The sequence below is a fragment of the Mustela erminea genome, chromosome 5 (genome assembly GCF_009829155.1).
Source record: "Mustela erminea isolate mMusErm1 chromosome 5, mMusErm1.Pri, whole genome shotgun sequence".
NCBI lineage: Eukaryota > Metazoa > Chordata > Mammalia > Carnivora > Mustelidae > Mustela > Mustela erminea.
The window spans coordinates 98,818,704-98,830,725 of NC_045618.1; the positions used below are offsets into that span (position 1 = coordinate 98,818,704).

Consider the following 12,022-nt stretch of genomic DNA (forward strand, 5'->3'; position numbering starts at 1 on the left):
ATTTTATAGTATCAGGGAATACAGGAAAAGCAGGATTAAAAGAGAAAGACAGGACAGTGTGGTAATAGTCAGGTCCTTGCATGTGGTTGGAGCCAGGACCTACATAAAGAGGAATAAGAAACAAGGCAGCAAAGCTAAGCTGGATAAAGGCTCTTAAAACTGAATTTTCTCACTAAACTGGTGATTCTTTTATGTGGCTACATAAAATTAGATCCAAATTACCTAGTAATTTTTTAAAACTATAGACCTCTAGGCCTCACCTAGATTTCTATCCTTATTAATCTTAGCTGGGGCCCAAATAACAAATTTATTAATTTTTGAAGATTTCTTTAAACAGGACACAAAGAACTCTAACTATAAAAGATTGATAATTCAGACTTCTAAAAGTCTATACTTCTAATTCTTATTCTACATAAAATGAGAGCTTCCATCTAGATTATCTTAAAGGGACACAGAACAATGAGCTCTATGTTCCTTGAATCTTACCTCTTTAATTTCCACTTAAAGGAAGTCTCATAGGATTATTTTTTTAAACTACATCTTTTGTTTCACTTAAACTTTAAAAAATTAAGAACTCACAGCTTCATTTGTGAACCACAGACTCACCTTAACGTTAAGTTCACACCCCAAAGTTTTATTACCTTCTGTCCTCGTTTCATTGGCTGCATAGCTGGGACACTTTTGTTTGTGTTCTGATGAGCTTCAATGTGTAGAGTATTTTCTTTTTCTTTGTCCTTTACCTCTATCACTTCTAAATCCCCTGAGTCACTTGGAAGCTTTTTCTTCTTCATTTCCCTAAATAGAAATGGAATGGGAACATCTAATTCTTAGTGTCCTAAAATACTGCACGGGAAGGGGAACATGTACAATATATAAAAGATCGTGGCGTTTGGTTAACTTCATAACCACCGGCTGTAGTATAAAAGCAGCACAAATCAGCACATAGGAAAAGCTGAATATTCTTCTCTCATGGATTTATCATTCTTTCTGTCATCCAGGCTTCACACACTGTCACCTTGGACTTATCCTTACTCAGTAGCCTCAACACCCTTGATGGCCAGGCACTGGGATTTGTAGTTTTTGTGACAGCATGGCCTTGGCAGATCTTAGGTATTCAATAAAATATGTTGCTAGGTTAGCTGAATAAATAAATGGATAATGATACAGATTAAGGAGGAATGGGAAATCCTATTACTATGATACTTTCTCTGTGTAATCTCTATTCCCAGTGCCACTGTGCTAGCCCTGGTCTTCATCACTTCCTACCCAGGCCTTTCTCCAGCATTTCCCCCATAAACTGTTCTGGATGAACTTCTAGATTACCTATCTCACATTCCCATTTAAAATCTTCCAAAAGTGCTCCTCCCATCATTTTCAGGATCAAGTCTAAAAATAGGTAGTTTCTGATAATCAGTTCTCCACTTTTGATCCAAGTTCACTTTGTCAGTCTTATCATCTACCAGTTCACAAACATGAATTTTCTTCTCCTCTCACCTCAGTCTACTTACCATTTCCCCAAAGCACTATGCATATTACTTCCAAATCCTTGCCCTGCTTTGTTCATGCTAATTCTCCTTGGAATCTTTGACTTTATTATCTTCATTTACCTACATCCTGATATATCTTCATGGTATACTTCTGATGGCATTCTCAACACACCTGGACTCACAGCCGTTTCTTACTCTTGAACTACTATATCCCTATTTGTATGGCTCTTTCCTGAATCCAGGACTCAAAAACTCCTTAAAGGCACAAACTTTATTATATTTTACCTCTTTGTGTCCTCAGAGAGTTCGCTGAAACTGTTTAATAACTATCTTTCTCAAGCAAAAGGGTTTATTATCCATTCCACTCTAGAGTCTCTTCAAGACTGTGTTACTAGCTTTATATAGCCTTCTTACCCTATAGTGATTATCTCAGTTGTCCCTTTCCTTCTGCTTCTGCCTTTCTGTTTGCCTCCTGAGACCTTCTATGTTAAAAAAAAAAAAAAAGTCTTCTCTATTAAATGAAACTTTCCTAATCATTTTGAAGTATTCCTGCTTATTCCTGCCAATATTATCCTAGAACCAGCCTATTTAATGCACATATTTATGTAACAAAGGGTCTGTCTCATGTTACTTGACCTATCTCACTGACTGTAGCGACAGATTAGGGACCTAAAACAGAAAAACCTATTAGAGCTGAATATTAAGAACTAAACAAGTTTTATGCTAAATCTTGGTAATTTTAATAAGGGAGGTCTTTAGAACCTCTAAGTTACCTATCGTAACTGAATCATCAATAACCAAAAATAAAAATTTACATGCTTTCCAGTTAGATAACACAAATTTGTTTACCTTCTTTCCTTGGCTGACAAATGTCTCCGACTCTGTAACTTACTGTCACTCTATTAAAACAAAACAAAAAACACAAGCAAATATAAAAAATAACATCACTGCTATTAATCTTCCAGAAAGTAAAATTAAAAATAAAAAATGATTTAATGAGAAAGACATGATATTCTTCACAGAACTTTGAAAATAGCTTACCATACTAGAAGATTCATCTTTTGAAGCCAATTTCTGAAGGGACCTATGAGAATAAGCAGAAAGAGGCATCTACTAGCCTATAAAAGGCATTCATTTACAAAGTCCGCAAACATTCCCATATCACACCCTTAATTACTGGCAATCTAAAAATCTTCACACCTGATAAAATTTTTAAGAACGATATTGCTCGTCTCACACTTTTAAATAAATTCTTAAATAGCGGACATGTATTGAACACTTACAACGTGCCAGGCACTGCCCAATGCTTTATATAATCTTCACCCAAACCCTATGGGGGGTCAGTAATATGCCATTTTCACAGAGAAAGAAACTGAAGCTCAGACACAGAGTAACTTGCTCAGGCACATACCCTAAGACTCAATTCTGGCCTGATTCCTAAGCTCTTCTTAACTATCTTAGTGATAAAGCTTGTAAAACAATGATATTCTTTACTTGGTGATCAGTAAGACTTTAAAGATTAAAATGCTTCAAATTTTTTATGGAATTTCCTTACATTATCAGCATTTATACTCATATACTTGTTTCTATTTTGACCTACTTTGGCCACTTTTACGTTTACTGTATTTTTCTACCTGGGTCCTGGAAATTTCTTTAGTGAAATCTATCCCCCAATCAAATGGTAAAAACATAGTAAGACTATAGGACAATAGAAGGTAAAAGTACTAAAGTCAACCTTGGTATTGTTTTAGAAGGATTATTTCTTCTGTCATTGCCAGCTATAAAATAACCGTTTTTAATTACCTTTGGGATTGAAGGTGGGACAAGTCAATGGTAGTATCAGGATAATTTAATGTCTCTTCCTCTTCATCCTTCATTTCACCAACAGGTTCCTGATCTTTTGCTGTATCTTCAGATTCTCCTTCATCTTCAGAGCTTTCTTCCTGAATTAGTTCATCATTTAGCTCATCCCCACCACTCTGAATAGTGATATCCTCTTGGTCAACCTGAGTCATAAGTTCCACTTCCACAGGAGTTTCGTGTGATTCCTCTTTATCTTCTTCACTGCTACTGTCACCTCCATCTGCAGAGTTATCGTAAACAAAGTCAGAGTGATACCAACATAACAAAGCTAGGTGATTACCTTAAAAACTTCAAAAAGGCATTCTGTTGACTCCGTTTCTCCAAAAGATTAAAAAAAAAAAAAAAAAAAAAAAAAAAAGCCTGATCATCCCTAAAGGACAGTCAGACAAAAGGATACTCTTGTATCACGAACTGGTTGGAATAAATGCTCTCCAAGACACTTTATAAATTTCTGGGACATTGCAACCATTTCTACAATGAAAACTTTAACTTTTCTTGGTTAGGTATTTCCAAAAAGGAAGACAAGAGAAGTAATTCTGTAAGTTCTGCTGCTGTTATTGTAACTTGCACATGAGAAGTGAAATGAAACAATACATGTAATACAACTGGCACACAGAAGGTGGTCACACTTTCACAAAGGAAACACCGTTTAGTAGTAAAATATTCTTTAGTTGCTTCCCCTATAAAAGGAGATGCCATCACCATCTGACAAAGATGGTTCTGAGAATTCCATTAAAAAATAATGTAAATAGAGAACTTTGTACAGTGTCAGGAACATGGTGAAAATTTTAAAAAATCTTATAATGCAACAGTAGTTATAAACGAAACAATGCAGTATTAGTCCTAAAAAGGAATAACCCTAGGAGAATAACTGTAAAAATAATAGAGGGGGTACGTTCCCTCGTTCTTTTAGGTAGGTGAGTTAATTCATTCCAGCAACCACAGCTTGAAGCCAATGTATTATTAAATCAAGCCAAATTCTCATGTGAGAAATTACACTTGTTATAAACTCATCTTTGTATCACTTCTGATACTTAAATCCAAAAGTAAATGCTCATTTGTAAGTAACTGAGCTCTATCTCTGCTGAACACATTTATGTTTGACCCATTAAATACTAAAGTTTTACTTCATATATTTACGTTTGTTACAGATCTAATTAAATACTTCATAGTTCACTAGAACAAGTATATTTAACATTTCCAAAAACAAAATTCAGTAAAATTGAACAGCAAGTTGTATTTTGACATTTCAATGATCCCAAAGTCAATATGATCTTCTAAGATCTTAGAAGATAAACTAGACAACAGGGAGCACTATAAACTACTTCATTAAAATCTGTAAACTACCTAGTTGATCCATGTCTTCCGATATGAGTTCACTTGCACAACTTGCCAGTGTTTCCATGTCTTCATCCTGCACTCTGACTTTTCGTTCACCTCGATGTCTCCAAACACAAGACTCATCTACCTATGGAAATAGTTCTTTTTCACTGACAGAACTTTAGGTAAGACTCATGAAAATCAGAAAAAAAAAAAAATAACAAAGAAACTGAGGAATACCTTAAAGAGGAAACTAAACCCCATCATTAGATATGAGGGAGGAAGGAAATTCTTTTTTCCTATAAAAGACAATAAACATAAATGTTAAAAATCCTTTTTTCCATTTTATGTTTGCAAATCACCTGACACTGGTGATGATATTTAATTTGTATTGTATCTGTCATGAAGGAACATTTTGCATTCACAGAATTTGGTATTATGTATAGGAATAAGAAAGAAAAAATATGAATACTTGCTCTCATCTTTGAGTTAGTCAAGCCCTGAATGATCTGTTTTTAGAAAAAGGTCATGCTATACATTTTTACCCTTATAACTTTATGTGAAAGCACATTCTCATCAAGAAAAGTACATATGAAGATAACATGACAAACGCTAAATTTGCCACAGCAAGCACAAAATATTCCTTATTTCATAACAAATTTCATATATGAAATAAAGATATTTCATATATGAAATCAGAATAGTCTGTTTTGAAAATATTATTAGCAATGGTCCTCAAACCATCTCCATAATCCACCAACAAGTCATTACCTCTTATCATGAAGCTTCCTGTTGTCAAATATTCTCCAGTTGGTGCTGTTTTAGACACCTGAGGAACACATTATACTGTTGTCATAAGAAATATATTTTTAAAATTTTCACTCAATAACATCATAGACAAGTAAACAGCACTGTCTCCTAAAAAGTTTATAATTTAGTATAAAAATTCTCAATGCTAAATATCTCTTCAAGGCAGATATACCTTTGGCAGTAACAGAAAAGAAATAATGAAGGATACACTACACCAATAATTTTCAAATGCCATGGGTTAGAGTCAGACCTTGTCCACATGTTTCCTCTGGTTTGAGATATAATGAGAAAAATAAGGACAGTTTAATAAGCTTATATCATAAAGCTATATTTACTAAAACTGTATTTATTTATTTTTTAAAGATTTTATTTATTTATTTGACAGAGAGAGATATCACAAGTAGGCAGAGAGGCAGGCAGAGAGAGAGGAGGAAGCAGGCTCCCCGCTGAGCAGAAAACCCGACACGGGGCTCGATCCCAGGACCCCAGGATCATGACCTGAGCGGAAGGCAGAGGCTTTAATGCACTGAGCCACCCAGGCGCCCCTAAAACTGTATTTATTAAATAAAATCCTTTCCTGAGGTACTGTTGTTGGGGTACTTAAATAACCTTTCATTTTAGGAAATATAGATGAGAGTAGATTTTTTAAAAAATATATTCTAATTTGGCAAAATGAGATAATTTGCACAATATTTTAAAATTTTCACATTATCAGGGCGCCTGGGTGGCTCAGTCAGTTAAGCGTCTGCCTTTGGCTCAGGTCATAATTCCACGGTCCTGGAATTGAGCCCCACATTGGGCTCCCTGCTCAGTGGGGAGCCTGCCACTCCCTCTGCTTGTGCATGCTCTATGTGTCAAATAAATAAAATCTTTAAAAAATAAAAAAATGAAATTTTATATTATCTGTGAAACCCCCAGATCTGAGAGTATCCTGGAGGGGTTAAAAGCACACTAATTTCAACCTTAAAAAACCAGTTCAAAGGCACTTTGGTGGCTCAGTCATTAAGTGTCTGCCTTCAGCTCAGGTCATGATCCCAGAGTCCTAGGATCAAGCCCCACATCAGGCTCCCTGCTCAGCGAGAAGCCTGCTTCTCCCTCTCCCACTCCCCCTGCTTGTGTTCCCTCTCTCGCTCTCTGACACATAAATAAAATCTTTTCAAAAATTCAATAAAACAATTAAAACCACTTATAGCAGTACTGAGGCAGAAAATATCATCTCAGAAGTGATACTAATTTCCTGAAAACACAGTATCACAGCACAGCAGACAATAATGAATATAAATAGATGTAAAATGAAACTATGGAAGGATAATAATACTGAATTCTTTATCTTACTGCATAGCTTTAGGACCTTGTAAAAGTACATTGTTATCAACTTTAATTATTGAAAATGTGAAACAGCGATGTGAAGTCAAATATGGAGTTAAAGTATCATCAAATAAAACGGCATTTAAGGAGAATAACTAAAACACCGGATATAGCTATTTTTTGGGAAGGGCAAAGAGAGATCAAAAAATTCCAACAAAGATGAAGAGCAGAAAGATCTTTTAGGTCAGTACGCCAGTCATAACTGAAACACTAATCATATCTGTGTAACTGCATGAATCATTCGCTCTCTTCATTTAGGTGTCTTCTCACATCTTACTTTTCCCTGATGCTTCATTCAAAATGGTAGCCATTATCACTCTCTACTGCCTACTCAGCTTTAAGAAAAAAATTTCACAGCATTTGTTACCAGACATTGTTTATGTATTTTTCCCCAGCACCAAAATGTCAGCTGTTCACAGAATCACCTGTTAAAGTCTATACCCTCAAAATTTGGTACACAATAGCTTTTTTATTTCTTGTATTTTGGGGGCCCAATGTGGGACCTGAACCCAGGACCCTGAGATCAAGACCTGGGCTGAGATCAAGAGTCAGACGCGTAACCTACTAAGCCACCCACGTGTCCTGGTACACAGTAGCTCTTAATAAATTAAGAAAAAGGACCACAGCCCTTATTACCTGATGATGGTACACCCACCAAGCACTAGTGATCACTCGTGCATCCCAAGCAGCGCTGTAGCAAAGTGCCATTGTGCCTGCTTCAGTCAAGGTCCGAGGGGGAATTGGTTCTCCTGTAGAAACAACACTGCAATGCTTCAATACCCACATACAGACTTTATACACAGCAACATATGAAAATTACATGCAGCATGACAGATCTGATTCTCTTACATCTTAAATAATGATACATTTAAATTTCAATATTACATGAAGTTACTGTTTTTTATTAACAATGTATTTACAGTATCACTCACCATCAGGGAAATGCAAATCAAAACCATAAGTTATTATCACTTTACACCTGTTAGGATGGCTAAAATAAAAAAACACAAGAAACAACAAGTATTGGCGAGGACATGGAGAAAAAGGAACCCTTGTGCACTGTTGGTGGAATACAAACTGGGGCAGCCACCATGGAGAACAGTATAGAGGTCCCTCAAAAAACTAAAAATAGAACTACCCTATGATCTAGGAATCACACTACTGGGTATTTACCCAAAGGATATGAAGACACTAATTTGGAGGGATATATGCACCCCATGTTTCTGCAGCATTACTTACAACAGTCAAATTATAGAAGCAGCCCAAGCGTCTGTCAAAAGATGAATGGATAAAGAGTCCACACAGTGGAATATTATTCAACCATGAAAAAGAATGAAATCTTACCATTTGCAACAACAGCATGGATGGATCTAAAAAATGTAATGCTAAGAAAAATAAGCCAGAGAAAGACAAATACCATCTGATCTCACTCATATGTGGAATTTAAGAAACAAAACAAACAAACAAAAAAAAACAGACTCTTAACTAGAGAACAAACATGATTATCAGAGGGGAGTCGGGTAGGTGGATGGGTGAAAGAGGTGAAGAGGATTAAGAATACACTTATCTTACTGAGCACTAATGAGTAATACACAGAATTGTTGAATCACTAATTGTACACCTGAAACTTACATAACACTCTATGTTAGCTCTAATGGTATTAAAGTAAGATAAAAAATAAATAACAACAAAAACATATTTACAAAGCAGGCTTAGTGTTCTAACATATCAGACAAGAAATGCCCTCTCACTTATACTAATAACTCCAATTTCATTCCAGACAGAATTCAGAAGTCTATTCAAAGTCTGAAGACTTCCAGAATTTCTACAAATCACCTAAATCATCAAAATGAAAAGCATATTAATAATATATCCCTACAGTTAATTTCAAATATCTTTTAATGGGATATCATTCACATACCATATTTACCCTTTTAAAGTATATAATCCAGTGGGTTTTTGTATATTCATAAACCTATATAACCATTACCACTAATTCCAGAACATTTTCATCATCCCCAAGGAAATCCTATATCCACTAATAGTCATTCTCCACTTTTCCAGCCCCTGACAATCACAAATATACTCTGTCTCTATGGATTTGCTTATTTTGGAATTTCATGTTGATGGAATCAAATGTGTCTGGCTTCTTTCACTTAGCATCATGTGTTCAAGGTTCTTCCTTGTTAATTACCAGTGTCTCTTTAAGACTGAATAATATTCCATTATATCAATATACTACATCTTGATTAGTCATCAACTGATGAACACGTAGGTTGTTTCCATTTTGTGGCTATTATAAATAATGCTGTGAAGTATATCTGCAAACAAATTTAGTATGGTCATGTCCGTCCACAGACCTAGGAGTGGAACTGCTAGGTCACATGGTAAATTTGATGTTCGATGTTTTGAGGAACCACCAAACTCTATTCTATAGCAGCTGCATCATGTTCCATTCCCACCAGCAGCATATAAGCGTTCCAATCTCTATATCCTCACCAACACTTGTTTTGCCCATTTTTTCATTGTAACTATTCTACTGGGTGTGAAGTGGTATCTCAGTGTGGTTTTTATTTTCATTTCCCTAATGATGAACGATGCCAAAGCTCTTATCATGTGCCTGTTAGCCATTCTTATATCTTTGGAAAAATAACCTATTTGGATGCTTTGTCATTTTTAAATTGTTTTTGTTCTTTTTTTTTTTTTTTCCTTTCTAGTGTTGAGACTTAAGAGTTCTTTGGATACTGGTTCTTTACCAGATTAATGACTTGCCAATATTTTCTCTCATTCTGTTGGTTGTCTTTTTATTTTCTTGATAGTGTCCTTTGAACTAAGGTGTTTCAGTCCAATTTACCTGTTTGTTGCTTATGCTTTTGATGTCTTATCTAAGAAATGACTTTCTGATTCACTATGAAATTTATGCCTCATTTTCTTCTAACAGTTTTACAGTTTTAGCTTTTAGGTTTAGGTTTTTGATGTATTTAAGTTAATTTTTATAAATGATGTGAAGCAATGATCTAAGTTTTATTCTTCTGTATATGGATATTAACTGACCAACCACCATTTGTTGACAAGATTACTCTATCCCCACTGAAGGCTTTCATACACTTGTCCAAAGTCAATGGACTGTAAATGAGGAATCTCAATTCTCTTCAGTGATCTATTTGTCCATCCTCATACCAATACTTCACTATCTGTATTACTGTTGCTTTGTAGGAGGTTTTGAAATCAGGAAGTGGGAGTCTTCCAATTTTGTTCTTCATTTTTAGAAATGATTTGGCTGACCTGGGTCCTTTGCATTTCTGTGTGAGTTTTAGAATCAACTTATCCATCTCTGCAAAAAAAAAAGTCAGCTGGAATTCTGAGGCATTACATCAGATCTATAGATTAATATGCAAAGTACTGTCATCAGAAAACATTAGGACTTCCAATCCTTACATTAGAAGTTTTTCCATTTATTTGTCTTCTTTAATTTCTTTCAATGATGTTTTATAGTTTGGGGTGTATGTCTTATATTTCTTTTTGGTAAATTTATTAAATATTTTATTCTTTTTAATGCTATTATAAATGAATGTTTTATTAATTTACTTTAGTACTGTTCACTGCAAGTATATAAAAATACAACTGACTTGAGGTGCCTATGTGGCTCAGTTGGTTAAACATCTGACTCTTGGTTCAGTTCAAGTCTTGATCTTACTGGTTGTGAGATGGAGCCCAGCTCAGGCTTACATAACTTAACTCTATGTGTTACGAGTTGGTTTGGAGATTCTCTTTCTCTGCCTGTCCCCCAACTCGTGTGTGTGCAATCTCTCTCAAATAAATAAATTTTAAAAAAAAGAAAAAAAGAAATACAAGTGTTTTATATATAATGACCTAGTATTCCAAACATTCTAAACTTGTTTACTAATTAATAATCTTTGGTGGATTCCTTAAGGTTTTAAATATATATGATCATGCCATCTCTAAACAGGAACAGCTTTACTTGTTCTTTACCAATGTGGATATTTTTAATTTCTTTTTATTACCTAAGGGCCTACTTAGAACCTCCATACAAGGTTGAATAGAAATGACAAGAACAGACATTTTTATCTTTTTCCTGATCTTAAGGGAAAAGTTTTCAGTCTTTCACCATTAAGTCTGATGTTAGCGGTGGGTTTTTTATAAATGTTCTTTTGTTTTGTTTTGATAAATGTTCTTTACCAAGATAAGGAAGCTCCCTTCTGTTAAGTTTGCTGAGTGTTTTCTATCACAAAGGGGTGTTGCATTATTGCCAAAGGCTTTTCTTGCATCGATTGAGATGATCATGTGCTTCTTGTCCTTTACTCTATTAACACTGTACTGTATCAATTTTCATACATTAAACCAACCTTGCATTCCTGGGATAAATCCCACTTGGTCATGGAGTACATCCTTTTAATATGCTACTGAATTCGGCTTTCTAGTATTTCGTTGAAGAGTTTTTTGTCTATTCATAAGCAATACTAGTCTATTAATTTTCAATTCTTGTGATGTCTTTGTCTGGTTTTGTTATTAGGCTAATCCTGGTCTTATAGCATGAGTTAGGAAGTTTTCCCATCTCTTCAATTTTTTTTGGAAGTCTGTAAAAGATTTGTATTCAATCTTCTTTAAAAGTTTGGCAGAATTCACTACCTGGGCCTAGAATTTTCTTTGTGAGCACGTTTTTTGTTTGGGGTCTTTTTTTTTTTTTTTTAAGATTTTATTCATCTATTTGATAGAGACAGACAGAACACAAGCAGGGGGAGCAGCAGGCGGAGGGAGAGGGAGAAGCAGGACTCTGGGATCATGATCTGAGATGAATGCAGATACTTAACTCACTGAACCACCCAGGCACCCCTAGGTTTTTGTTTTTGCTTTTTTTGTTTTTGGGGTTTTTTTAAGTTTATTTTTTTGATTATTACAGATTTTATTTATTTATTTGACAGAGAGAGATCACAAGTAGGCAGAGAGGCAGGCAGAGAGAGGGTGGGGGGAAGCAGGCTCTCTGCTGAGCAGAGAGCCATATGCAGGGCTCAGTCCCAGCAACCTGAGATCATAACCTGAGCCAAAGGCAGAGGCTTAGCCCACTGAGCCACCCAGGCACCCCACTGTTGTTGTTGTTGTTTTTAAATTACTATTTCAATCTCTTTACTTGTTATAGGTTTGTTTTCATTTTC

The 12,022-nt window shown here is 35.2% G+C and overlaps 1 protein-coding gene across 1 annotated transcript in view; it reads right to left on the reverse strand.

Annotated features, from left to right (window-relative positions):
* NEMF (nuclear export mediator factor) overlaps nucleotides 1–12,022 on the reverse strand; it is a 50,658-nt gene that overhangs the window by 5,620 nt on the left and 33,016 nt on the right. The window contains exons 19-26 of the mRNA XM_032344157.1: nucleotides 7,485–7,597; nucleotides 5,442–5,499; nucleotides 4,911–4,969; nucleotides 4,698–4,818; nucleotides 3,291–3,570; nucleotides 2,529–2,571; nucleotides 2,337–2,386; nucleotides 642–795 (exon numbers count right to left, since the gene is read on the reverse strand). Of these exons, the coding sequence (XP_032200048.1) occupies nucleotides 642–795; nucleotides 2,337–2,386; nucleotides 2,529–2,571; nucleotides 3,291–3,570; nucleotides 4,698–4,818; nucleotides 4,911–4,969; nucleotides 5,442–5,499; nucleotides 7,485–7,597 (878 nt within the window). The remainder of the gene's footprint in view (nucleotides 1–641; nucleotides 796–2,336; nucleotides 2,387–2,528; nucleotides 2,572–3,290; nucleotides 3,571–4,697; nucleotides 4,819–4,910; nucleotides 4,970–5,441; nucleotides 5,500–7,484; nucleotides 7,598–12,022) is intronic.